The sequence below is a fragment of the Suricata suricatta genome, chromosome 4, assembly GCF_006229205.1.
Source record: "Suricata suricatta isolate VVHF042 chromosome 4, meerkat_22Aug2017_6uvM2_HiC, whole genome shotgun sequence".
Lineage (NCBI taxonomy): Eukaryota > Metazoa > Chordata > Mammalia > Carnivora > Herpestidae > Suricata > Suricata suricatta.
In genome coordinates this window covers 14102997-14127065 of record NC_043703.1, presented here as the reverse complement: position 1 = coordinate 14127065, position 24069 = coordinate 14102997, and the positions used below count along the sequence as shown (strand labels likewise).

The window sequence follows — 24069 nt, the reverse complement described above, 5'->3', positions numbered from 1 at the left end:
GGAGGCTTATTGACTGTCCAGGGCCTGCCGTTTCAGGAGATATTCTCTTAATGATATCTCTCAGTTTCTCTTGTTGTGCCTGTGAGTATTTTATTTCCCTACTCTTCAATATTTGTGATTCGCCTTCTTGCACACTTTGGCTTGTTTCTTGGTGTAGTCCTATGAAGGAAAACAGACTGACAAACACCGAGGGAACAGAAGCACACATACACACAGACAAATCAAACAAAGAAACACATTACAGGGGGGAATGAAAAGAATGGGAATGGGAGGGAAAGAGATGAAAGGAAGAGAAGAAGAGAAAATAAAAAGAACAGAGAAAGAAAAAAAGACAAAAAAATATATATAAAAGGGGATCGGAGACAACAAAGGACAGCAGACCGCTTAAAAGTGTATGACCAGTTTAGGGGAGAAGTAAGGATGAGATAGAGGAGAATATATCTGGGTTGCGAGAAGGTGAAAAAGTAAGGGAGAAAGGAGCAAGGAATATAAGGAGTAAAATTTAAAGGAATTAAGTAAAGAAAAATAAAAGAAAAAGGGTAATAATGACAAATAAATACGAAACTAGTGAAGAAAGAAAAATTTTTGTTATATATTAAAAAAACAAACAACCAAACCAAACCAAAACAAAACAAAAATACCGAAGGGGGGAAATAAAAAGCAAGCAGCAGCTCCCTCTGGTGGATAGGCTTGGTTTGATGGGGTAAGTCTTGGAGTCTGTTCTCAGAGGCTCTGCCCCTGCCTGAGGCGAAATGAGCAGCAGGAGGTGAAGTGCGCACCTTCACAGACTCAATTGCGGAGTCCCCACCCCCAGTCAGGATCGTGACTGCAATGGGGGAAAGGAAAAAAACAAAAAGCAAAAAACCAAGTCTCTCTTAGTTTCCGATAGCTTTGCTCAAGACGCTGTGCGCTGCTGGAAATGTGCTGGGAGCTCCCACATTCTAAGCGCGCGCGCCTGGGCCTCCACCCGCCACCGACTCCTTGTTGAGGGTCCCGCCGGTGTGCGCCTTATTTCTTCCCTGTGGGGACCCGGGATTCACGCAGTCAGTGCAGGGGGCGAGATGTGCCATGGAAATGTGGTCCGTGGTCCTGTTCCCAAAACCAAGTTCAAATTGCTCGCGCCTGGCGCAGTTGCCGCTCGGGCCGCTTCCTGCTGGGGAGCACGCCTCTCCAGCACAGCCGCTTCTCACAGCCACAGACGCCTCTGATTCCCTGCTGAGATGGCTTAGGGCTGGGGGCTATTCCTTCTCTTGTGCCCTGCTAGCCAGCAGTTATCTATGGAGTGGGTTTCTGTCTCCAAGCGCAGCCAAGCGTTCTATACCTCTTCCCCAGAGACAGTTCTATGAGCGCGTTCTGACTCTGTCTCTTCCCTTTGTCTCCCGGGCGCCCGTCCTCGGATCTCCCCTCGTTCGCTCCCACTCAGGTATCTTTGAGGTTCTATTCCTTCTGGAGTTTGTATTTTCTCCTTCCGCTCTCTCAGATGAAAGGAATATCCTTCTCAGTTCGAAAAACAGTGCGGAGGGAGTTTACAGAGCTCCCTTCCTCTCCGCCATCTTGGCTCCACCCCCCCGGGAAAGTATACTCTTAACTCAACTGCAGGAAATGGATCCATCTTTAACCCAAATCAGATCACTCTCTCAGAAAGTAACAGGACAAACTAGATTCCCAAGCAGCTCTGAGCAACAAAACGATCAGAAAGATAAATGATACTTCACCACTGAGCTGTGCTGTGTCAGGCATTAGAGACCACCACTGCTTTGAACTCCACATTAACACTCTGTGCAATACTCTAGAATACATGAATATCACTGATTTCCTTCAGTTGACTGTTTAATGTTATAAACTGACAATTACCTAAGAGGAATTTCGTGATAATAGAAAAGTTCAGCAAGTTCTATAAAATCCATGGTATATTCTTGAGCAGGATCAATAAACAGAACCTAAAAGGAAGTAGACAGTTTATAATTACTATTTTGTTTTAATATTTTGGAATTTTTATGAAATTCAAGTTTAATCTAATTTCTGTAGCTAAAAGTATGAAATTCAAAGTATAATCTTTTTTTAAAAGAAATTTCTAGCAATTCTAAGGAATTTTATGTAAGAATTTCACAGGTAATGAAAGATTTCTAAAGGGTGCACATCTGAATAATACAAGGAATTTAATATCGGATTACTCATCCTCCTTCTGAACCACAGCACAAAGAAAAATTTTTTATGAGACGCGAAATATCTTATTCTAAATGTGCACTGGATTTTAACATTTTTAAAAGAAGATAGTAATTGAATTTTGAAAAAATAGCATTAACATAACTGCTTGCTCTACATTGCTGTAGGAAATAAGATACTTTCTTTGTAGGGGAAAAAAGTGTTTTCTGCACATTTCAAAGTTCTATAAGGTTATTTAATATTATAATTGTGAACTCATACATAGATAATAAAGTGACATTTATGTATTTTTCCCTGAAATGTACTAAACTTTAATCATTAGTTCCTTATAATACAGAAGGAAAAAAGTTCAATCAAATTCCTTTCAGAAAATGTAGAAATAACTCATCCCTTTCACACTGGCGTTATAAAAGCACGTGCAAACCAGAAGAGGCAGACTCTGTGGCACTGATGGCTTCGGACACACAGTCGGTCATGCCACCGTAAGCTTGTTCCACCAGGTGAGTATTTCCCTCCTGATTACACAGATGTCTATTTACCAAGAACGAGGTCATCCAAAAAGAATGCTGACATCTTTATAAAAGATGTATATAAAATGTCAAAAGAGAACTCACCAAATTATGAAAATTACGCCTTATGGAAGGGACAGTTCCAGGGAACACTGGCTTTAGAAGCTCCTGGCAACTTGTAGGCCATGTAACGTACAGATCATCAGTTTCTAGGTCATTGATCCACTGGAAAAGAACCCAGAAATCTGCTATGTATATTAATAATCATTTCAAAGCCAACTTTTATTCTATAAAACAAGTAAAAACATACACAGAAACTTCTAGATTTCTGATTAAATATAAGAATTCAGTTGGATATTCTTTACATTAAGGGATACATCAACAATTTTTATCACCATGGCCTTCCAGAGTAAGCTTTCCCCTGCCAGAACTGATTCCTCTATTCAGGTTTGCTTTTCATATTAAAAAACAAAACTGGGGGTGCCTGGATGGTTCAGGCAGTGGAGGGTCTGACTTGATTTTGGCTGAAGTCATTGTCTCATGGTTGTGGGATCGTCAAGCTCTACGCTCGGTGTGGATCCTGCTTAAGATTCTCTCTCTCCCTCTCCCTGTGCCCTCCCCAACTCTGCATGTGTTCTCTCAAAAAATAAATAAAATTGTGTAGAAATTACTCCCCCTAACCACTTGAGAGAGAGAAGTGTTTACCTTAATTTTCAGCAGTATAGGAAGCAGTGAGGTCCTCCACCTCCCTTCTCAAATTTAAAATCTTAGACATAAGGGAAATAAAACATGACACCTTGGATGTCCAACTCGAATCAAGAGGTAACTGTTTATACTAGATGAAGCCACCTGCCTGAAACGGTGCTAAGAGCTGGGGAAAACATACACCATCGTTTATATGGACTTAGGTCAACCAACAATCCAGAGTCGAGGATTACGATCCTTGAAAGCAGGAGGCATTAAGAGACAAGCTCCACATTCACCTCAATTCCATCCCGAAGGGCCTTTTCCAAATTTCAGCCTGGAAGAACTAATTTAAACAGAAAGTGACAGTCATATTGGGCTAGAAAGACAGAAGTTAAAATTAGGGTTGCCCAAATAGTAGGAACTGGGCAGGGGTGGGGTGGGGAGAATCCAGGAGAGGAGGAAAGCAGGGAAGAAAACCAATGGTCCCTGTGTCTTCTATACAAATTCCTCTCATTTGCTGACTACGAACCTGCACACACACAGCAACACTCCAGCCCCAACACCGCCCCCTCCGCCCCCAAAAAAGATAGGAGGAAACAGACACTGGGAGGTTGAAACTGCAGCCAGAGTACGACAGTAAGGAGCTAGAAGTTGAAGTTCAAAGTGTTGAGACTTTGGTAAACACTGTGCTTTAAGGGAGGTCTGCGGCCTGGACTGCCTGAGCAAACCTCACAGTGTTTGCTTCCACGGTTTCACACTGGCAGTTTCCGGCTATCAAAAACTGCCATGCAAATAAAGGACCAAACATTGAAATGCAAGAGAAAAACCAGATAATATAAAAGGACTTACACAAGGACTTTAAAATAACAATTTACATATTTAAAAAAGAACAAAAATAGGGGCACTTCGGTGGCTCAAGTTGCTTAAGTGTCTGATTTCGGCTCAAGTCATGATCTCATGGTTTGTGAGTTAGAGCCCCGCAGAGAGTCGCTGCTATTGGCATTAAACTTGCTTCAGATCCTCTTCGTATTGCTCTTTGCCCCCTCCTGCTCATTCTTTCTCCCTCTCCCTTTCTCTCAAGATAAGTAACTTTTAAAATATAAAAAGAACAAAAATAGGTGGAAGGATGGAAAATGTTAAGAGAACTAAAATTTATTTTTAAAAAAAAGAGCCAAAGGGATATTCTAGATTTTAATTTTTATTTCAATTTTCATTAAAAAGTTTTAAAAAATGTTTATTTTTGAAAGAGAGAAAGAGCACAAGCAGGGGAGGGGCAGAGAGAGTGGGAGACACAGAATCCAAAGCAGGGTCCTGGCTCTGAGCTGTCAGCATGACCGTGAAATCATGGCCTGAGCCAAAGTCGGTTGCTTAACCGATGGAGCCAGCCAGGCACCCCGGGATAGTCTAGATTTTAAAAGTCTATACTTAAACCCTCCTAATTAGTTCTTACAGTTCTTAACTGTAGATTGGACACCTAGGAAAACAGCGATAAGTCAGCTGGATGACAGACTAATAGAGTGTATATTAACTAAAGGACACAGAGGAAAAAAATAGTGCAAAAATTAAAACAAAGGGTAAGAGAGATGAACGACACAGGCAAGTGGCCCACCGTGTGCCCCTGAAAGTCCCAGAGGCGAGGAGCGGGGGACCACTGGCACGTAAAGATTAGGCAGCTTCTGCAGTGTTCTAGGCACGACGTTTTGGAAAGCTTAACCAGCCAGAGGCAGCAGTTTGAGAGACCCACAAAGAGGGACAAACAAGAGGGAAAATCTAGGGTAATTCGTGGCTTTCTGAAAGGTGCAGTGTGCCAACGCTGAGACAACAGCTGTAAGAGAGGCAGGCTGCTGAGGGGAGCGGACAGGCAGGTGGAAAGGGAGATGGTTCGGTCTGGGACATACCGAAGAAGTCCATAAAGATGCGTGGGCAGGGGGGACTGGGTCAGCCTTGCCAATTTCCATTTTGTGGTTAACATGTATGATGAGGATCTGTGATTACTTATCTCCGCTACCATCTGTCCTGGTCCTACCGAAGGGAGGGGGGTAGGGAGAACTGTGGTCCACCTGAGAAGTGGGTAGTGGTGTATCTTGTTTATGTTTCTGACACAATTCCTGCCGAGATGCGTCCTGGCAATACGCTAGGCATCCCCTGTGAAGTGGAAATCTCTGTAGACTCCAGCAGCATCTAGACCAGTTCCTTGTTCTTCCCTAGGAATCGGAGGCCAGTGGAGGAAAAGGCACCAAAGTAGAGGATGTGAGTATTTGATCTCGCTGGTGGTCACCTAATATGGGTTTTAAGTGAGAAAGTGGCCTTATAATGCTTTATGTAAAGACCCCATTGAACTTGATTAGTGACTGCAGAGTCACTTTTAATACAGATCAAAACAGTGGAGGTGTTTCCTGAAACGCAGATTCCCTGGCTAGCCTTCAGACTTAGGAGCACAAATCTCAGAACAGGGCCTAGGAATCTCCCCTGGTGATTCTTACCACAAATAGTGAAGTTCAAACACTACAGCCATGGCCTAATTTATAGCATGGGTGCTGGGTAAACTTACCTAGGTGATACCCTGACCCGTTTTGGAGAACTATGGAGACAATGGAAATTAGGTGCATAGGCCCAGGGACTGAACTGCCCACTTTTTACTCTCAAGTGAATTTACAGAAGCAGCAGCGACAGCAGCTGGAAGGTGACCTCACGGACCTGGCGCTGAAAGGCCGAAGAACTACCTCTATTAGTTTTGCTGTTTGTAACTCTGGCCTTTGTATCTACTAGGCTGCCAAGATTCTGAATAAAAGATACTGTCATTAATGGCGTAGAACCCACCAGGCAATCTCCTCAATGTCCTAGAGCTACACAGGTCAGCAAATGGACATGAGGCTGGTCATGGTGTTACAGGATGACTCTCTTTCCGAGAGAAGCCAAGAACTTAAAAGACTTAAGTTTAAGAGATTAAAAGATTTAGGTTTAAAAGATTCAACCTTAAAAAAGGTTTTCTTGAGGGAGTGGCATCAGCCAAATAGGTAAGGAATTCCAAAACTCCACCCTTACATAAAAGCAACAAAAAGCTAGAAAACCTGGGGGAAATCAACATTATAAGAACTATGAAAAATAACCAAAACTTTATAGCAAGCTTGAGAATATTTATTGAAGAAAAATGGCTGAATCTCAGTAACAACGTGAGACTTGTGGTGTAATAGCTCCATCTCCTGCTACCACGCTGATCAGTAGCCTTGACAAGTGACAGCCTGAATTCCAGTACCAATACTGGACAGAATACAACGGACCTCTTCCTGGAAGAATTCTAGCTTTTGTTTGAACTGTCTGGTGACTCCCTAGAAAACCCATGGAAAACCAAGCTTGTCTTCAGCCTGAGCTGCTAACCCAATATGAGGAAATCATTTATGGGCAAAAGTTTTAGTTCCTCCTCTCCCAACCCCCTGCCCTGAGACAACAGAAAACAGTTAAGATGAAAGCAGAGTAGCCCAAACCCAGTGACGAAAGGCTGGGGAATGAGGTGTTCTGGGAGATGGCTTTGAGACTCTGATGTATTCCCGGGATTTCCTAAAAGGCCGTGCACATGCCCAGCGAAGACTGAGAAGGCCCCGAGTTCTCTCCTTGGGTTGACTCTGAAGCTCTGTGCAAGCAGAGAGTGAAGGCGGAGGCAAAAGCACACTGCCTAGCTGAGGGTCCAGCCCGGCAGCCCCCTCCTCCCTCATCACAGGCACAGAGCCCCCGTGCAAGACTGGGAGGATTTCTGGGTCTGGGGATTTAAATAAATCTCTGTCCAAAATTGAGTAGATGACTAGACTAGCATAACAAAGAAGACACTAAACAAATGATAAAACAACAACACCAACAACAGCAAATAGCAACAACAAACCTAGGGAAGGGGAGAATCTGACTTCTAGGAGTTCCAAATGTCCCGTTTTCAACAAGAAATTAAGAGGCATTGAAAAATCTTAAAACAATGAAACAATTCCATTTACAACAGCAATAGGAAGGATAACATACTCAGAAACTAGTTTAACAAGCAGGCGGCTTGTACACTGAAAGTTATAAAACATCACTGAAAGAAAATAAAGATCGAATAAGAGGAAAGGCATCCCTTATTCATGGATCAGAAGACTCAGTATGTTAAAAAAGCAATACCTCCTAAATTATCTATAGGAGAAATTTCAATATTCCAACTGTCCTTTTTCCAGAAATGGAGATCCTTTAATTCATAATGAAGGGCAAGGGTCCTAGGATTGCCAAGATAATCTTGGGGGAAAAACAAAAATACAAAGTCGAAGGACTGACAATTCCCAATTTCAAAACTAACTACAAAGCTACAGTAATCAAACAGTACGGTGTCTGCATAAGGGTAAGATTCAGATCAATGGAACCGAACTAAGAGTCCAGAGTAAACCCATTTACGACACCATTATGAGGCTTAGATGGGAAACTTGCTGTTATAGACTGTGGGGCCCACGCTGGGTGGCAAGTTACATTCTTAATTTGGATAAAGAATTCACTTCCTCTGCTTGTGCCAACTAGTGTTTGTTCTGAATCTTATCGCCGTCATCTTGGTGACGAAAACAAAGAATTAGAGCTGTTTTGATGGAATGACAAATTGCTAGGGTGACTTGGGAACTTTAAAGAAAAGGAAATTGAATAAAAAAGATCATAAGCGACTCAGGAATATGGCGACATCATGGCTATCACAGAAGAGACAACAGAAAGTTGCAGCTAAGGGCAGGGATAGTTTTGGTGGAATATGACCAAAGCCCTCTTCACGATGGGTGGTCTGGCACATTGGACTGAAAAGGAATTCCGGAGTCAAGCATACAATTGTATGGCTGTTTTTACTGACTTTAACAAAATACTAGTGAAACCCGATGTACTGTGAGAAGGTGAGAAACAGGAAACTAAACTATATAAAATATAAGTTGTGTCTCTTGATGTCTGGGGAGAGAAACTTAAAATGGTTAACCAAGGATGGGAGAATACTCAATGACCTCCTTGAGTTTTTACTCAATTTTTATGTGAGCAGATTTTAAGAAACCACCATGGTTTGTTTTTGGGGAGGGTATAAACACAGAGGTCAGAAGTAATGTAACTCAGTGACTCAGCTTTTTCTGTAAAGACAAAAAGTGGAGAAACAGATTCAGGGGGAGAAAAAGAATTAAATGTAAAGTACTGCTCTCGTTCATGAATAACTGCTTTGACATTAAGGTATCCAAGAGATTTTCTGAGTGCTTCCTGATCGGGCCTGATGGATGCTGAGGATATTTAACAAAGTCTGGGTTTTTATAGAGCTTACATTCTACTGGAAGAAGAGTATATGTAAACAAATACATATATTGGGAGGTAGCCAATGCTGCTAGGCAAGGATTAAGCTTATGCATGAGTTAATTTGTCTTTCACAGGCCAAGGAGAAGAGTGCTCAGAACCCAGAGCTCTGCATTTCGTACGAGTTAATTTTTTTTTAAAGGAATCTAGAGAATAAAGTCTTGCAAATAATTATCTACTGAAAGCAGGCACATTCCAAGTGGAAAAAATAAAAGCATTTAATTGAGACACAAAATTTCCCTTAATAGTATGCAAAAAAAAGTATTTAAGAATTAAGCTATTTAGCCTTTAAAAAGAATAAAATTCTGACACGTGCTACAACATGGATGAACCTTGAAAACAGTATGCCTGGTGAAATACAGGCAGAAATGGACAAAAACTGTAACATCCCACCTTCACTAGGACTTCGAAAAGGCAAATTCATAGAGACAGAAAGTAGAACAGAGGTCACCAGGGAATTTGGAGAGAAGGGGATGAGGATTTACTCTGAATGGTTATGGAGTTTCTGTTTGGAATGAAGGAGTTCTAGAATGGGTCTTGGTGGTGGCTTTATAACACTGTGAATGTACATAACACCACCAACTTACGTACAAAGGTTAAGTAAAGAAGTATATCTTATACACAGTTTACTTCAATAAAAAATTACTTCTTGACACTCTTAGAATTGAAAAGAATGCCTCCTAAGGTACCCAAGACATGAGCAAGAGAGTCAGAACCATTTCAGCAGTGTAGGGGGGAAAATGGGACTCAGGGGCAGGGGGGGGGCGAGGGGCAAAGGGGACAGCGTCAGGCTGCTCCTCCCCAGCGGTGATTGGCCGCTGTGGCCAACCCGGGAGGACCAGGATGTTATCTGATAAATGGAGCTGCAAGGTTTCCTTATAGATCTGTTTCCTATGCAGAGTAGTCTTGAAGACTACTTTCCTTTTCTTCTGTAGCCCACACTCCTAGTGTCTTCTACAAACACATGAGGGCTTATAAGTCACAAAGTATTAGGATCACTAACATGGTCATTCCTTTTTCTGATACAACATTTTTAGAGAAGACATCTGTTAATTGAGCTCAAAGATAACCAAGTGACAGTAAAATCCAGCCAATGAGACAATATGGTTTAAAGAGCAGTAAAACATAGTAACAAATTATAACAAGGCACTTGGTGTTCTAGAGAACACAAATGGTATCTAATTAATAACTTATATAATTTTTCCCCAGTCGAAGATCTCTGATGCCTCAGGGGATATGGCGTTTCTTTGGTGCTGTTGTCTTTCCAGGATTCTTGGATGGAGGACTAAGTTTTAAGTGAGAAGGCTTTTCAGGTAGGACAAAAGTAACTATAATAACTGAGATACTTCCAAGAAAATCCCTTCAATTCTTACATAAGACACTTAGAAAGATGTTCAGAGAGGTTATGCTTCTTCTCATTAAAAAAAAGTTTTTTTTTCTGGGGCACCTGGCTGGCTCAGTCAGTGGAACACATGACTCTTTATCTTGAAGTTGTGAGTCTGAGCTCCAAATTGGGTATAGAGATTACTTAAAAATAAAATCCAAAAAAAAAATTTGTTCCTGATCATATAAGTAAAATATACCCATTGTTAAAATTATGGAATTTACAGGGGCATCTGGCTTAGGCTCAGGTCATTCTCTCATGGTTCGTGGGTTCAAGGCCCGCGTTGGGTTCTGTGCTGACAGCTAGCTCAGAGCCTGAGGCCTACTTCAGATTCTGTGTCTCCCTCTCTCTCTGACCTTCCCCTGCTTGTGCTGTCTCTCAAAAACAAATAAAAAACATTAAAAAATTTTTTAAAATATGGAATTTACATAAAGATGAAGGAAAAAAACCCAATACCCATTAAACCACATTACCCATTAATAAGAACATTCTGATACATTTCTTCTGATCCTCTCTTTTCACATGACTGTTTCACGAGTCTATTTTTTACTTAACATGAAAGTACAGTCATTGTTCCTGAAACATCCCTATAAATATAATCCTTACCAATATAATTTTGATGTCTGCATAATACCTGAGTACCTGGATATACAATTTACAACATTCTCTGTTACATACTTAACTCATTTCTATTTTGCTTTAAAAATATGCAGTGATGATCCTATGCTGGGGTCTAAATACTTTTCCCCATTTCCCACCGTTTCTTTATGAGAGTCTCCAGTGGAATTACTTGATCAAAATCTATAAACGCTATAAAGGCACCACAGCCGCAACTGCTTCAAAGTGTTTGCCAATTCATCCTCTTCCCATGTGTCTTTATATCCTTCTGCATTTCCTTGGTTAGGCTGCAGTTTCTATTATTTGTTATTATGACTGTTACATAGTAAAGATATTATCAATGTATCTGAATTTTTATATTATGAATAAACCATTGTGTCTTCCAAATGGTTTTTGGAAATAAAGCTTTTGATCTGCTGTCACTTCAAACCCATTTTACTAAAGTCTTATTAATGATAACAGCTGTCTTGGAGACATTTTAGTTACATAATCTGCCCTGTGATACTTTTATTTTCTCATTTCTAACAGCCATACTTTTATACTAATGATAAATCATAATGGTGATATTATGTTATAATTAGAATGCTCCCAGAGTTTCACTGCTAAAATTATGTTTTATGTTGGTTTGAGATAAATATTTACTTATTCGTTCAAAGAATCTTTATCGAGTACCTACTAAAACCAGGGATAAAATGGTGAGAGAAAAATATGGGTTAAAAAAAAATCCTACTTTCAAGCTTATATAGTCTAGTAAGAAACCAAGACCTCAGAGAATCACAGGACAAAATTACAAAATCATAAAAATTAACCGTGCAAAATATAAGGTGTTGGTAGTTGTAAACCTAATAAATACGTATACAGACATACGTGGGGGGTGGGGGAGGCAGGGTAGAAAGGATTAAGTGAGCGACCTGGGCTGCTCACACCTTGCACGTTCTGTACGAGGGCTTGTTTCCGGGAACAGGTCCTCCAGGCTGGCTTCCGAAGGGCTCGGACTGGGGCGGTTTTCCCACGCAAGGGCCGCGCTGCGGGAGGGGGCAGTCTGTACAGATCGTATGTGAACCTGACTTAGGACGAACACCTGCCTTTGGTCTGGGGGCCGGAAGCCCACCCGGCCGCTGCACGCCTGTCCGCCTGTCCGGCAGACCCTGCGCAGACCCCGGCGGCTCAAGCGAGCCTGGCGCAGACGGCCACGCGCGTAAACACGTGAGGACTTGCGCCCGGGGTCCCCCGGCCTCCACCTCCCGCTGTCTCCCTCAGTGGACACTGCTCTGTGCTCTGCTGCTTGAATTGCCTGTAACCTTAAGTATGACAACTTTTAGGCTCCTAGAGTGCTTCCAGCAAATCACCGAACCTGGGGGGTGCTGGGACCCCTCGGTAGAGCGCGCACACGAACGCATCTTCCAGAGCTTCTCGGCCCCAGCTGTTGGGAGCTGCAGCCTAAGGGGCGAGCGGGAGCTGGCCGGCGGGAGAGAGCACGGCAGAAGGGGCAGTGGGGAGAAGAGTATTCCACAGCCTAGAAACGAAAGGAGGAGATGGCCGGCGACAGCCTCACGGGCGGGACTCCGGACCGGAGGGCATCGGGGCTGCAAGCAGGGGTGGGGGATGGGGGCGTGAGCAGACGCCCGACCTGGCAGGTGCAGCACGGACCCACCAGCACGGACCGAAAGGCTGGCGGCCACTGTGCGCCAGGCGAGCTCATGAGGGTTGGTGGGAGCCTCACATTCCTCAGATTTCAACAGTGGACGTTCAGTCCCCGCTGTCATTCATGGGGTTATGTGTTGTGTTTATTATTTTTTAAGCTGAGATGGATTCTGAATGAGTGAGTTCTTGTGCGGAAACGTAGAGAACGTAGAGAACAGGACGGACGGGAAAGAAGATGTGAGAACCAGAGGGTAGCATTCTGTATTTTCACTTTTCTTCTGAGTTCTGCCGCCTCCTCCAAAACCCTTACATTTATTTAAAGGCCTGCCAACAGGGGGCTTTATATTCAGTCTTAGAGCTACTAAAGGTTTTTGTTTTTGTTTTTGTTTTTTTTTAAGGAAGCACATGAACACTTACCATTATAGCAGGATCCCTAATATCTAATGCATAGGTATGGTCCCAAACATGGGAGTTTAATTTTAAAAATTTGCTCATATCTTCTTTGTTGATCCCAAGATTGTGAAGGCCATTCATCATTTTTCCTTCGAGTTTCAGCATATCCAAAATACTTTTAAAGAAAAGAAAGAAGTTTTACTTTGATTTGCCACATTAAAAAAAAACACCTTTAAAGTTTACAGCTTTCTTAAAGCATTAGAAACAGATTCCACTGGTATTTTTATGAATAGCAGGAAAAAATATTAAACACAATAACAAGACAAGGGGCTCTAATTGGGGTAAACTCATGTTGACTTTGTGTGTGGTGACAAAATCTCACTATTCAAAAGGCAAAGCAACAAGATATATTTACTACACTCTATAGCAAAGAAAGGAAGATATGCTCATCCCTGAGCAAGCCAAAAATGAAGGGGAAAATATACTGGGTCACCATTTTGGTCAACTAATGAAACAAGAGGACCCAAGATATAAAATTTTAGCGTGGAAAAAGACCATTAAAGCATGAAAGTTCCCATCTGTTTAGAATACATATTAAAATTTCTATTCATATATAACACTTTAAGAGCTCTTAAACATGACGGGAAGATTACGGCTAAAAATAACATCAATACATAACCCCACTGGCAAAAAGTTGGGGCAATTTGATTCTTTAAACTCCTACTGATCAATCTCACACTGTGTTCCAGGTAAGTCCACATCATCTCCAAACAGAGCGCCCCTCACAACTGCCCCAGGGTGTCCTGGTGACGCAGGTGAGGCCCAGACACGTGGTCTCCTGCCCAGGTCCCTCAGCAGGTGGGGACAGAGCTGGGATACAGATGCTAGAGGAAGGCAGTGTTCCCTGCATCTGTAAAGATAAGGCTTTACCAATAGTGGCAAAGTGTGTGTGTGTGTGTGTGTGTGTGTGTGTGTGTGTGTGTGTTTGCAAAGGTAAAACTTTACCAGGCAAGGGAGAACTTTATTCCTTTTTGAAACCAAGTGTTAAAATTCATACTTATAATAGTTAATCTAACTGCTTCGTTACAAAACCCAATCATGGAAATCACTTCGCTTTTTAGAAATGAACAGAATCAGAATAAAGCCACTGGTGGATTTTAGAATACCATTCTCAGGGAGGCCTGGGGAGGTCTACATTTCAAAGGCTGATAGTTGATATCTGAACACTTACAAAAGCCGGGGGGTTTTTTTTGATTAGTGCTGAATGTCTGCATCTTAGGCACTTCTGACCACTGCTTTACAGAGCACGGTTTTTACTCACCGGCCTCCAGTTTATGAGAATATGATGTGTATGATAAAAAGAGCACTAGCTTAGATACCCCAAATCCCCCGCCTAATGATAAGATTTAGTCTGGGCTACAAGACTAGTTCATGTGCAGCTTCTTGAAATTCTTAACCCCTTTGGTCTAAATTCTCTGACTCTGTAAGATAAAATTCTGGATTGCTTGCTAGTGTTCTCTCTGCTTTCAAAATTGTGTGATGCTTACTGATCACTGTTTTAGGTCGACAGAACTTTAATAATCCATAGTTTCTGTATCTACCATCTCTGTTATCCCAACCTAGTGTCCAAGGAAAAGCATCCATAGGAAAACCTTATCGAGGTACACAGTATATTGGAAAGAGCATGAGGTTTTGAATCCTATTTGCCAGCTATGTCCCTCTTTTTGCGTGACATCTGAGTCTTTATTTTCCCCTCTAAAAGAGGGAATGGTGATACCACTTTATAAGGCATTAAGATTAAGCTGACTGACTACTGGGCATACAGCTGTCCTCTATAAGCATTAGTCTCTTCCTTGCTCTTTGCAAATCCTGAATTTTGGCTACCAATGGGGGAAAAATGGTTCTTTAAATATGCTAGGTCTATTTATCAAGAAAATGACCTATACGTCTAGATTTTGAAACAATTAAAATAATTTCTCATGCTTCCCTCTGAAAGAGGTACTATCTTTAGACTGGCTTAGAGCCCTTCACTGGCTTCTCTGGCCCTCGAGACAAAAGGCGAACACCCGAAAGCTGGCTGCGCAAGCTGACCCTTGCTCACGCGTGTGGCCTCTCCTCCACTGGCTGCCCCTGGCTCTGCAGCCCGGCCACGGGAGCCCGCTGTCACTTCCTCACGTGTGCCAGTGCTGCCAGCACCTCCCCTGCGCCTTGGCCTCCTGATTTGTCCTTCACGTGTTAGCTCCAGTGATCACTTCCTTGAAGAAATCTGGCATTTCTACTTGTCCCCGTGTTCCACCAAGAACTAGTTCAAATCTCGGGAGTTATAACCTCCCAGAGCACTGCACTTTATCTTTTCTAAATCACACTATCAGTCTATATATAATATCAGTTACCCCACTAGACCACTGATTTCTGTCTTACCATTATTCCTCCAACATAGACCACTTTCTGTAGCATGGCGGGCACTCAGATATTTACTGACTTGAATGTTAATATTGAACTGATTTTGTAATACTGAATTTTAATGCTGCATGCATTACAAGTACATATTTATCAAGAGCCCGGAAGACTTCTGAGTCAGATACACAAAAAAGCCCCCACACAAGCCGCCCTCGTTCCGTCTGTCTTTCTGGCAGGTGTGCTGTGGGGACACCACTCAAGCAGGACAGGCTGGTCAGCAAAATGATTAATACCACTTTGTACTGGTTTGTCTGGTCAAATCTGTGGTTGAGGTGACTGTTCAAAGAAAAAGCGGAGGCAGCGGCTCTAGGGCAGAGGTGTGAAACGCCATTTACGAAGCTCCTCAGATCTGCCCAGCTCTGCCTGCCCTCCCTCCCCGGTCACGGCTACAGCCTCCTGCTGCCTAATGTCCCTGGGGATGGGAGCCAGGCGTGGCCTAGGCCTCGACCGAACCACTGCTGACCTGACCCACGGAGGCTCTGGTTCCTCCCACTACTTCCAGGACCCGAAGGCCCTGGTGCACAGGATCCTCAACAACCCAAAATGCAATGAGTGACAGGAGATGGGAAGGAAGCTAATTCCTCACTCCCAATCCTTCCTTAAACAGGCAATTCTGTAGTACTAGTTGCAGAGGTCCTTTCTCTAGATCCAGGACAGAATTTTATTAGTAGGGTATTTTCCTTCCTTCTCCTCTTTCCTGAATTATTTTCTTCCATGCTCCACATTTTTAAAAAATTTTTAATGTTTTTTATTTATTTTTAAGAGACTGAGAGACACAGCGCGAGCAGGGGAGGGTCAGAGAGAGGGAGGGAGGTACAGAATTCCAAAGCAGGCTCCAGGATCTGAGCTAGCGGTCAGCACAGAGCCCTACGCAGGGCTTGAACCCACGAACCGTGAGATCATGACCTGAGCCAAAGCCGGACGCTTAACCAACTGAGCCACCCAGGCGCTCCACTGCTTTTTATTCTACATGTTCTGATTTCTTCTGGAGAATTTGTTTATTTTGTGCTAAAAATGTCAGAAGACCTACCTATACTCACACATTTTCTTTTCTTCCTTGGAGGGAATCAGAGTAGCTACGACTAGTGATCACATGAGCAAGGAACAAGGACGTATGACATGCCGGGCAGATCACTACCACCCGGTGGAAAAGCCAGGGAGGCGGTATCTCCTGAACAGCCTAGAACCTTTCTAAATCACTGGGCAAAATGTTCCTATGAAGACTTTCCTGAAATCCACCCACCATCTTGCTCCCTCTCTTAAGCCCACTTTCACTGTTCCTGAGCACAGATTAAGTTTTGTCTACCAGGAGCTCACACACTCTCCTCTTTCTGTGCACAGCACTTAGCCTATAGACCTTCGTTACCACTTTTCCCAAGGATCCAACTACATAAAGAGAAAAGCCTCATCCGAACTACTGTGCATCTCAGTCATTCCTATACTTACCTACTCTTTCCTAACTGGTAAGAAAATAAGATAAACATTGAATTACCTGAAGTTCAAAGAAAGTATATTCAATTGAATTAAAATAGAATACCTGAACTAAAGTATTATGCTGACTACATTTACTTTATTAATTTTTAAAGTAGTTTTATGCTTCTCTTTAAATGTAAATTAATTTCAGTTTGAGTTTTCTTGTGTTTGGCCCATGACTAATTTATGGATCAATGGCCATGATAAACACAAGACTCTCTAATTTTGCCCCAAAGCATTTTTGAAGAATTTGTTTTTGATCTAAACAGATAATACTCTGCATTCTATAATGTCCATTTCCTTTTTGACAAATACAAGCACTTTAAACCTTTCTGTTCATTTCATTCTTCTAGTGAAATGTCTCCTGTTCCTTTCAGTTCCTTTCTGGAGGAGAGAGGTACCCGGTTGCTCAGCTCAGTCCCAAGGAACTTCCCTGTTAAAGGACAGACCCACTAAAGAAAGACCGTTCCCAACAATGTGACAAGTAGAGGACAAAGGCTCAGAAACGTCAGTTGTCACATCTGAACAGATGTCGCCAAGGTCTCTCCCAGCTCCTCATTCTAAGACACTTGTGAGCATTCCACCAATATAACAATGGAATTTTCCCCAAAACAAATACAAGACTTCCTGAAGTCCTGCACAAACCCATGCATTTGCCTTACCCTTAATTATTTGCATTTTGGCAAATACAATACTCAGGACATTTGCCTTTACACAAGTCACAGTTCATTTGTATCAGTAATTCAGTACTTACCTAAAAGGATCATAAGTGCTCATGTCCACACGAAGTCCATTTATGAACAGATAAGCATCACCTGGCTGAATTTCAAATTTATCATGAAGACCCTTGAAACAGAGCAGGGAATGGTTAGCCAAGTCACATAATGATCGCGATTTACGCCAGGCATCAGCAAACTTTCTGGAGGGGCACACAGTAAAGGCTTTAGGCTTTGCTGGCCACATCATCTCTGCCGCAACCACTGATGTGTAAACAAGTGGGCAGGACCATCTTCCAACAAAACCTTTATTTATAAAAACTGGTGGCAGGCCCTGAGCTAAGTGATGGAAATCTTACGACAGGTTAGACACACAAATACCCAGAAATTTTGATTCTGCAGTATAGGATATTAAAGTTCCACTTCGGGGTGGCTGGCTCTGTCAGTTAGGCATGCAACTTTGGCTCCAGTCATGATCTTCGTGATTTTTGAGTTCAAGCCCCACGTCGGGCTCTGTGCTGACAGCTCAGAGCCTGGAGCCTGCTTTGGATTCTGCGGCCCCCTCTCTCCCTGTCCCTCCCTCGCTTGCTCTCTCTCAAAAGGAATAAACTTGAAAAAAAATAAAGTTCTAATTCTATGACAATTACTTAATACATTTTATACTGTGTATGTAGGCACACACACACTTAGAATTTCATAGGTGCCATACTCCTATTCTTTAGTAATCCAGGACTCAAAACTTTGGCATATGTGTAAATATTTGTTGGAAATCACTCAATTCATAAAGGCTTCCACTAAAGCACTGTTTCAAAGTTTTATTTTTTTTTTCATTCAGTAAATATCCCTTGAGCACCCGCTGTGAGCTAGAAGCCACTCCCAGCACTAGAGCAGTAACACAAATACAGGATGTGAAGTGCTCGCCAGCACAGCACAGTTAAGGTCATGGTGAAGGAGTCAAATCAACTTTAAATCCTAGTCTTGCTACATAGTCATGGGAAGATGTGGACAAAGTTATTTGCTTCCATACGTCCCAGTTTCATCATCTGGAAAACGGGTGTACTTATTCCTATCCAACAGGTTATAGAGTATAGATGTGTTATCTATCAGTGTCTAGTCACATACGCAGCACTCACAAGTGAAGCTTTATTATTACTATTACTGGGGCCGGCAACATCATTTAGAAGGAAGAACAATTTCAAAACAGTGCATTTCAATGATGTCACATGAGTGACCTAACGAAGATTTATAGGTCATTCTGGAAAAGGCAGGTAAAGCAATTAACATGAAGAGACTCAGAGAAGGCTTGGCAGAGGTGAAGTTTTCTGTACGGTGATCACTCACCACGACAGGTTACATGAAGAGAAGGGAGAGAGAGAACTAAATTTGTAGTAGGACAGAAAGGGTTTCCACTTGGTTTATACAGAATACTAGCAAAAGGATAAACTTTAACCTGAGAAGATTCATTGGTGGAAATGGGATTTATCTTTAGCTATTTCTGCACCTTTCTTTTGAAGACTTACTCTAAGAAATCTGCATTCTAACTTCACAATCTATAGATGCCTAATGAATTCATCACTGTTTTCCCCAGAACTTGCCCTGAACCTTCATACACATGGCCTCGAGCTCTTTCCAGCGCCTCATTCATTTTAGGTATCCCAACGGTAAGGAGACAGCATATCAAGTTCACAGATCTATACTAAATTGCTAATTCCCTCAAGAATGTTGATGTCAGCGCCCGTGCCTTGAACAAAGAAGACATTCAAAAATGGATAATAAATTGAAGTCAGTGGATTTGATTGCTGAAATACTGTCTGTCTACTGGAGACTGGCCGACAAGTTCTTTCTCATTTGCCTCAGAGGAGTGAGCCTTAAATCCTGGAAAATTACCCTGAGAATATGATTTAAGGCAGTTTTTCACAAATCAAAAGGTAATACTTCAATTTCCAGCAATATGATGAACAAGAGATACTGAAACCCTCCTACTAAAAAAAAAAAACAACAACAAAATTCTGGATTAAAATTTTAATAACACCCTCTACATAATTGGTTTAGTTTTTTAAAGTGAAGCATCTAAGGACAGAGAAGAAGTGGGAACAGGATTCCAACCGTGTAAGTGAACACTGAAGGCTCTGACCCAAGGAAATCTCAAGCTTCCCAGGTGGCCTAAAGCTTGGTGTTTTAAGGTTGGGCTACCTGGGCAGGGAGGAGCGGCAGAAAGACTGAGAAGCGGGGGGGGGGGGGGGGGGGGGGGGGGCGCCCAAAGTTCCCTCATCCCTCCAACAGCAGTGTTGAGGCCAAAGGACTTTGAATTCCAAGAGTCCAGGCTGCGGAGTGACAAAGACGTCTCCAGGGACCCACGGGGACAACCTGGTGGGCTGCTGGTACATGACTGTGACCTGGGAGAGAGAAAACAGGCTGCATATTCACGGACGGGAGGGATCTCCTTCTGCAGAGAGACAAAGGGCTGAGAAAGAGAGGCTGAGAAAGCATAGGGCTGTTTCTGGACAAGAGAAAAACCATGGACCCTGACAGAAAGATCCAATTTCTAACTGCGAAGCTTCCTCTGGACTGGGGCGGGATGCCCAGTTTGCGCACCTGGGGAGGCGGGGAGCCAGGCCCGGGCTCCGGAACTAGTCCAGAGGCGCAGTCTGCGGTGGGAGAAAGCAACCCCCTCCCTGGAGTGCTGTGGGAAGAAGGACAAAGGACCCTGCCTGTGCCCGCGAGCCAGAGGCCATATATTGGGGCGTAGAGCTGCCCTGACCCGGAACCCCTGCCCACTGAGCTGGCCCCTTTAAGGCTTTACATGGCAACCAAGCGCCAGGGAGGCACGGGAGTCAACAGAGTGGGACAACACGCTTCGCTCTCGCCCGCACCACTGTGAGGACGGCTTGGAGTGGTTTGGGACAACCAGTGCAGGAAGGAGAGGCTGGGTGTCACCCCTTTTCTCCCAATCACCAACAAGGGAGGCGGGGCCTTGGGGAACAGAGAGTGGCCCACAGTGGAGGCGGGACCCACCCACACTAATCACGTCCTCCCCGCCCAACTGTGTACCTACTGGAGCAGGGTTCATGCCAACCAACCAGACACCCCTCCCCCAGACAAGCGGGGCTACTGGTTCCAAGGCACCCAGCGGTTTTGCATTTTCCGATTTAATTCTTAGACAATTCTTATTTTTGTGTGTATATATATTTTTTTCCTAGCTCCCCCCTCACCCCCTTCCTTTTCTCCTTATTGCTTCCATCCTCCAGTCTGGTTATTTTGGTTGTTGGCTGGTTTAAGCAGACATATTTAATCTATTCACACTTGTTCTATATTTCCTTCTTTAGTTTCTCCCGTCTCTCTCTGGATTAAGCCTGTAGAGTTTCTCTGCCTGGTCAATTTTCTTTTCCTTCCCCCCGCCCCTGTCATCTCTCTCTTTGTATGGGATAGGCCTCTTCCATCAACAATGCCACCACCTCATTGTTTGCTGTAGCTGGTGTTGTTTTTGTTTTTTCTCTCTTCTTTTGTTTTCTTTTCCAGGACTACTTCAGCAAACAAATCAAAGCACAGCCGGTGGAGGGTCCAAAACATCACTACAACAGGAGATAAAGCAACCAGAGTCTTCAGAGTAACTCCAAAAAATACCTCTTGAAGGTCTAGGCCCTGGACAGTGTATGACCCCTCTTTAATATAGTAGTGTCACAGGTGCAGGATGCAGAACAAGCTTTTGAAACACTAAGGGAAAGAAAACTAGCCAAAATGATGAAACAGAAGAATTCTCCTCAAAAGAAATTCTATGAATGACAGCAAAGAATTGATCAAGACAGATAAAAACAATGTAAATGAACACGAATTTAGGATAATAGTCATAAATTAATCGATGGGCTTGAAAAAGCGTAGAAGACAGCAGAGAATCTATTGCTGCAGAGATCAAGGGACTAAAAAATAGTCATGATTAAATTAAAATGCCGTAAATGAGGTGCAAAATAAACTAGAGGTGGTGACAGCGAGGATTAAAAAGGCAGAGGGGAGAACAGGTGAAATAGAAGATAAAATTATGGAAAAAGATGAAGCTGAGAAAAAGAAAAAAATTTCTGGACCATGGGGGGAGAATTAGAGAACTAAGTGATTCAATGAAATGGAATAACATCCTTATCATAGGAGTTCCGGAAAAAGGAGAGAGAGAGAAAGGGATGTAAGATGTACTTGAACAAATCACAGCTGAGAACTTCCCCAGTCTGGGGAAGGAAACAGACATTGAAATCCAGGAAGCAAAGAGAACGCCATTCAGACATAACTTGAATTGATCTTATGCATGACATGCCACACTGAAACTGGAAAAATACAAAGATAGAGAATTCTGAAAGCAGCGAGGGACAAACGAGCCTTAATTTACAAGAGTAGATATATAACATTAGGAGCAGACTTATCTACTGAAACTTGGCAGGCCAGAAAGGAGTGGCAGGAAACTTTCAATGTGTTGAATAGGAAAAATATGCAGCCAAGAATCCTTTAGCCAGCAAGTCTTTCATTCCAAATAGAAGGAGAGATAAATGTTTTCCTAGACAACAAAAACTGAAGAAATTCATCACCACTAAACCAGCCCTCCAAGGGATCCTAAGAGGGACTCTGAGTGGAATATTGCAAAGACCATAGAGCACCAGAGACATCACTACAAGCATGAAACCCACAGATAACACAATGACTCTAAATCCATATCTTTCAATAATAACACTGGATGTAAATGGACTAAATGCTCCAATCAAAAGACATACAGTATCAGAATGTATTAAAAAAAAAAAAAGACCCATCTATTTGCTGTCTACAAAAGACCCACTTTAGACCTGAGGACACCTTCAGATAGAAAGTGAGGGGATGGAGAAATACCTATCATGCTACTGGAAGTCAAAGGAAAGTTGAAGTAGCCATACTTATATCAGACAAACTACATTTTAAACTAAAGGCTGTAACAAGAGATGAAGAAGGGCATTATATCATAATTATGGGGTCTATCCATCAAGAAGAGCTAACAATTATAAATGTTTATGCACCAAATTTTGAAGCACCCAAACATAAAAAGCAATCATAAACACAAGCAATCTTATTGGTAAGAACGTGGTAATTGCAGGGGACTTTAATACTCCACTAACAGCAATGGACAGATCATCCAGATATAAAACCAGTAAAGAAACAATGGCCCTGAATGATACACTGGACCAGAGGGACTTGACAGATATAGTCAGAATTTTTCATCTTAAAGCAGCAGAATACACATTCTTCTTGAGTGTGCATGGAACATTCTCCAAGACAGATTACATGCTGGGTCACAAAACAGCCCTCAACAAATAGAAAAGAATTGGGATCATACCATACACATTTTCATATCACAATGCTATGAAACTTGAACCACTGAAAAAAGTTTGGAAAGCCTCTAAATCCATGAAGACAGAAGAACGTCCTACGTAAGAATGAATGGGTCAACCAGGCAACTGAAGAAATTAAAAAATATATGAAAACTCAACAGTCCAATCCTTTTGGGATACAGGCAGTCCTAAGAGGAAAATACATTGAAATCCAGGCCTATCTCAAGAAACAAACAAACAAAAAAATCCCAAATACAAAATCTAACAGCATACCTAAAGGAACTAGAAGCAGTGCAACAAAGAAACCCCAAGGCCAGCAGAAAAAGAGAAATAATAAAGATCAGAGCAAAGATAAACAATAGAGAATTTTTTTAAAAAAGTAGAAAAAAAAAATCAATGAAACTAAGAGCTGGTTTTAAACAAAATTGATAACCCCCTAGCCAGACTTCTCAATAAGAAAAGAAAGAGGATCCAAATCGATAAAATCATGAATGAAAATGGATTTATCACAACCAATCCCTCAGAAATACAAGCAATTATCAGAGAATACTATGAAAAATTATATGCCAACAAACTCGACAACCTGGAAGAAATGGACAAATTCCTAGACACTCACACATTACCAAAAGTCAAATGGGAAGAAACAGAAAATTTAAACAGACCCATAACCAGTGAAGAAATTGAAATAGTTATCAAAATTTTCCAACAAATAAGAGTCCTGGGCCAGATGGCTTCCCAAGGGAATTCTACCAGACATTTAAAGCAGAGTTAATACCTATCCTGCTCAAGCTGTTCCAAGAAATGGAAGTTGAGCTTCCAGACTCATTCTGTGAAGCCAGCATTACCTTGATTCCCAAACCAGACAGATACCCCACCAAAAAGGATAAATACAGGCCAATATCCCTGATGAACATGGATGCAAAAATTGTGAACAAGATACTAGCAAATCTAATTCAAGAGCCTATGAAAAGAATTATTCACCCTGATCAAGTGGGAATCATTCCTAGGCTGCAGGGCTGGTTCAATATTTGAAAATCAACCAATGTGATACATCACATTAATAAAAGATAAGAACCAAAGGGTCCTGTCAATAGTTGCAGAAAAAGCATTTGACAAAATACAGCCTCCTTTCTTAAGAAAAACCTTCAAGACAGTCAGAGTTGAATACTGTTTTTTAAAGTCTGATGTCAGTCTGGTTTTTTCTTTATAATCCTTATTGCTAAATGCACAAATAATTCTTTTTTTCCTATAGCCTTTCTTTCAATGATTCTTGGTCAATTTTCCTGTTACACAGTGTACCCTTTAAATAATGTGGATTCAAGTCTTTTATTTCAGAAAATGGTCTAACT

At 42.1% G+C, this 24069-nt stretch overlaps 1 protein-coding gene across 1 annotated transcript in view; it reads right to left on the bottom strand.

Moving 5' to 3' along the window:
- The window catches only part of UGGT2 (UDP-glucose glycoprotein glucosyltransferase 2), a 187893-nt gene that overhangs the window by 95404 nt on the left and 68420 nt on the right, over positions 1-24069 (bottom strand). The window contains exons 11-14 of the mRNA XM_029936528.1: positions 17417-17508; positions 12754-12904; positions 2781-2900; positions 1855-1940 (exon numbers count right to left, since the gene is read on the bottom strand). Of these exons, the coding sequence (XP_029792388.1) occupies positions 1855-1940; positions 2781-2900; positions 12754-12904; positions 17417-17508 (449 nt within the window). The remainder of the gene's footprint in view (positions 1-1854; positions 1941-2780; positions 2901-12753; positions 12905-17416; positions 17509-24069) is intronic.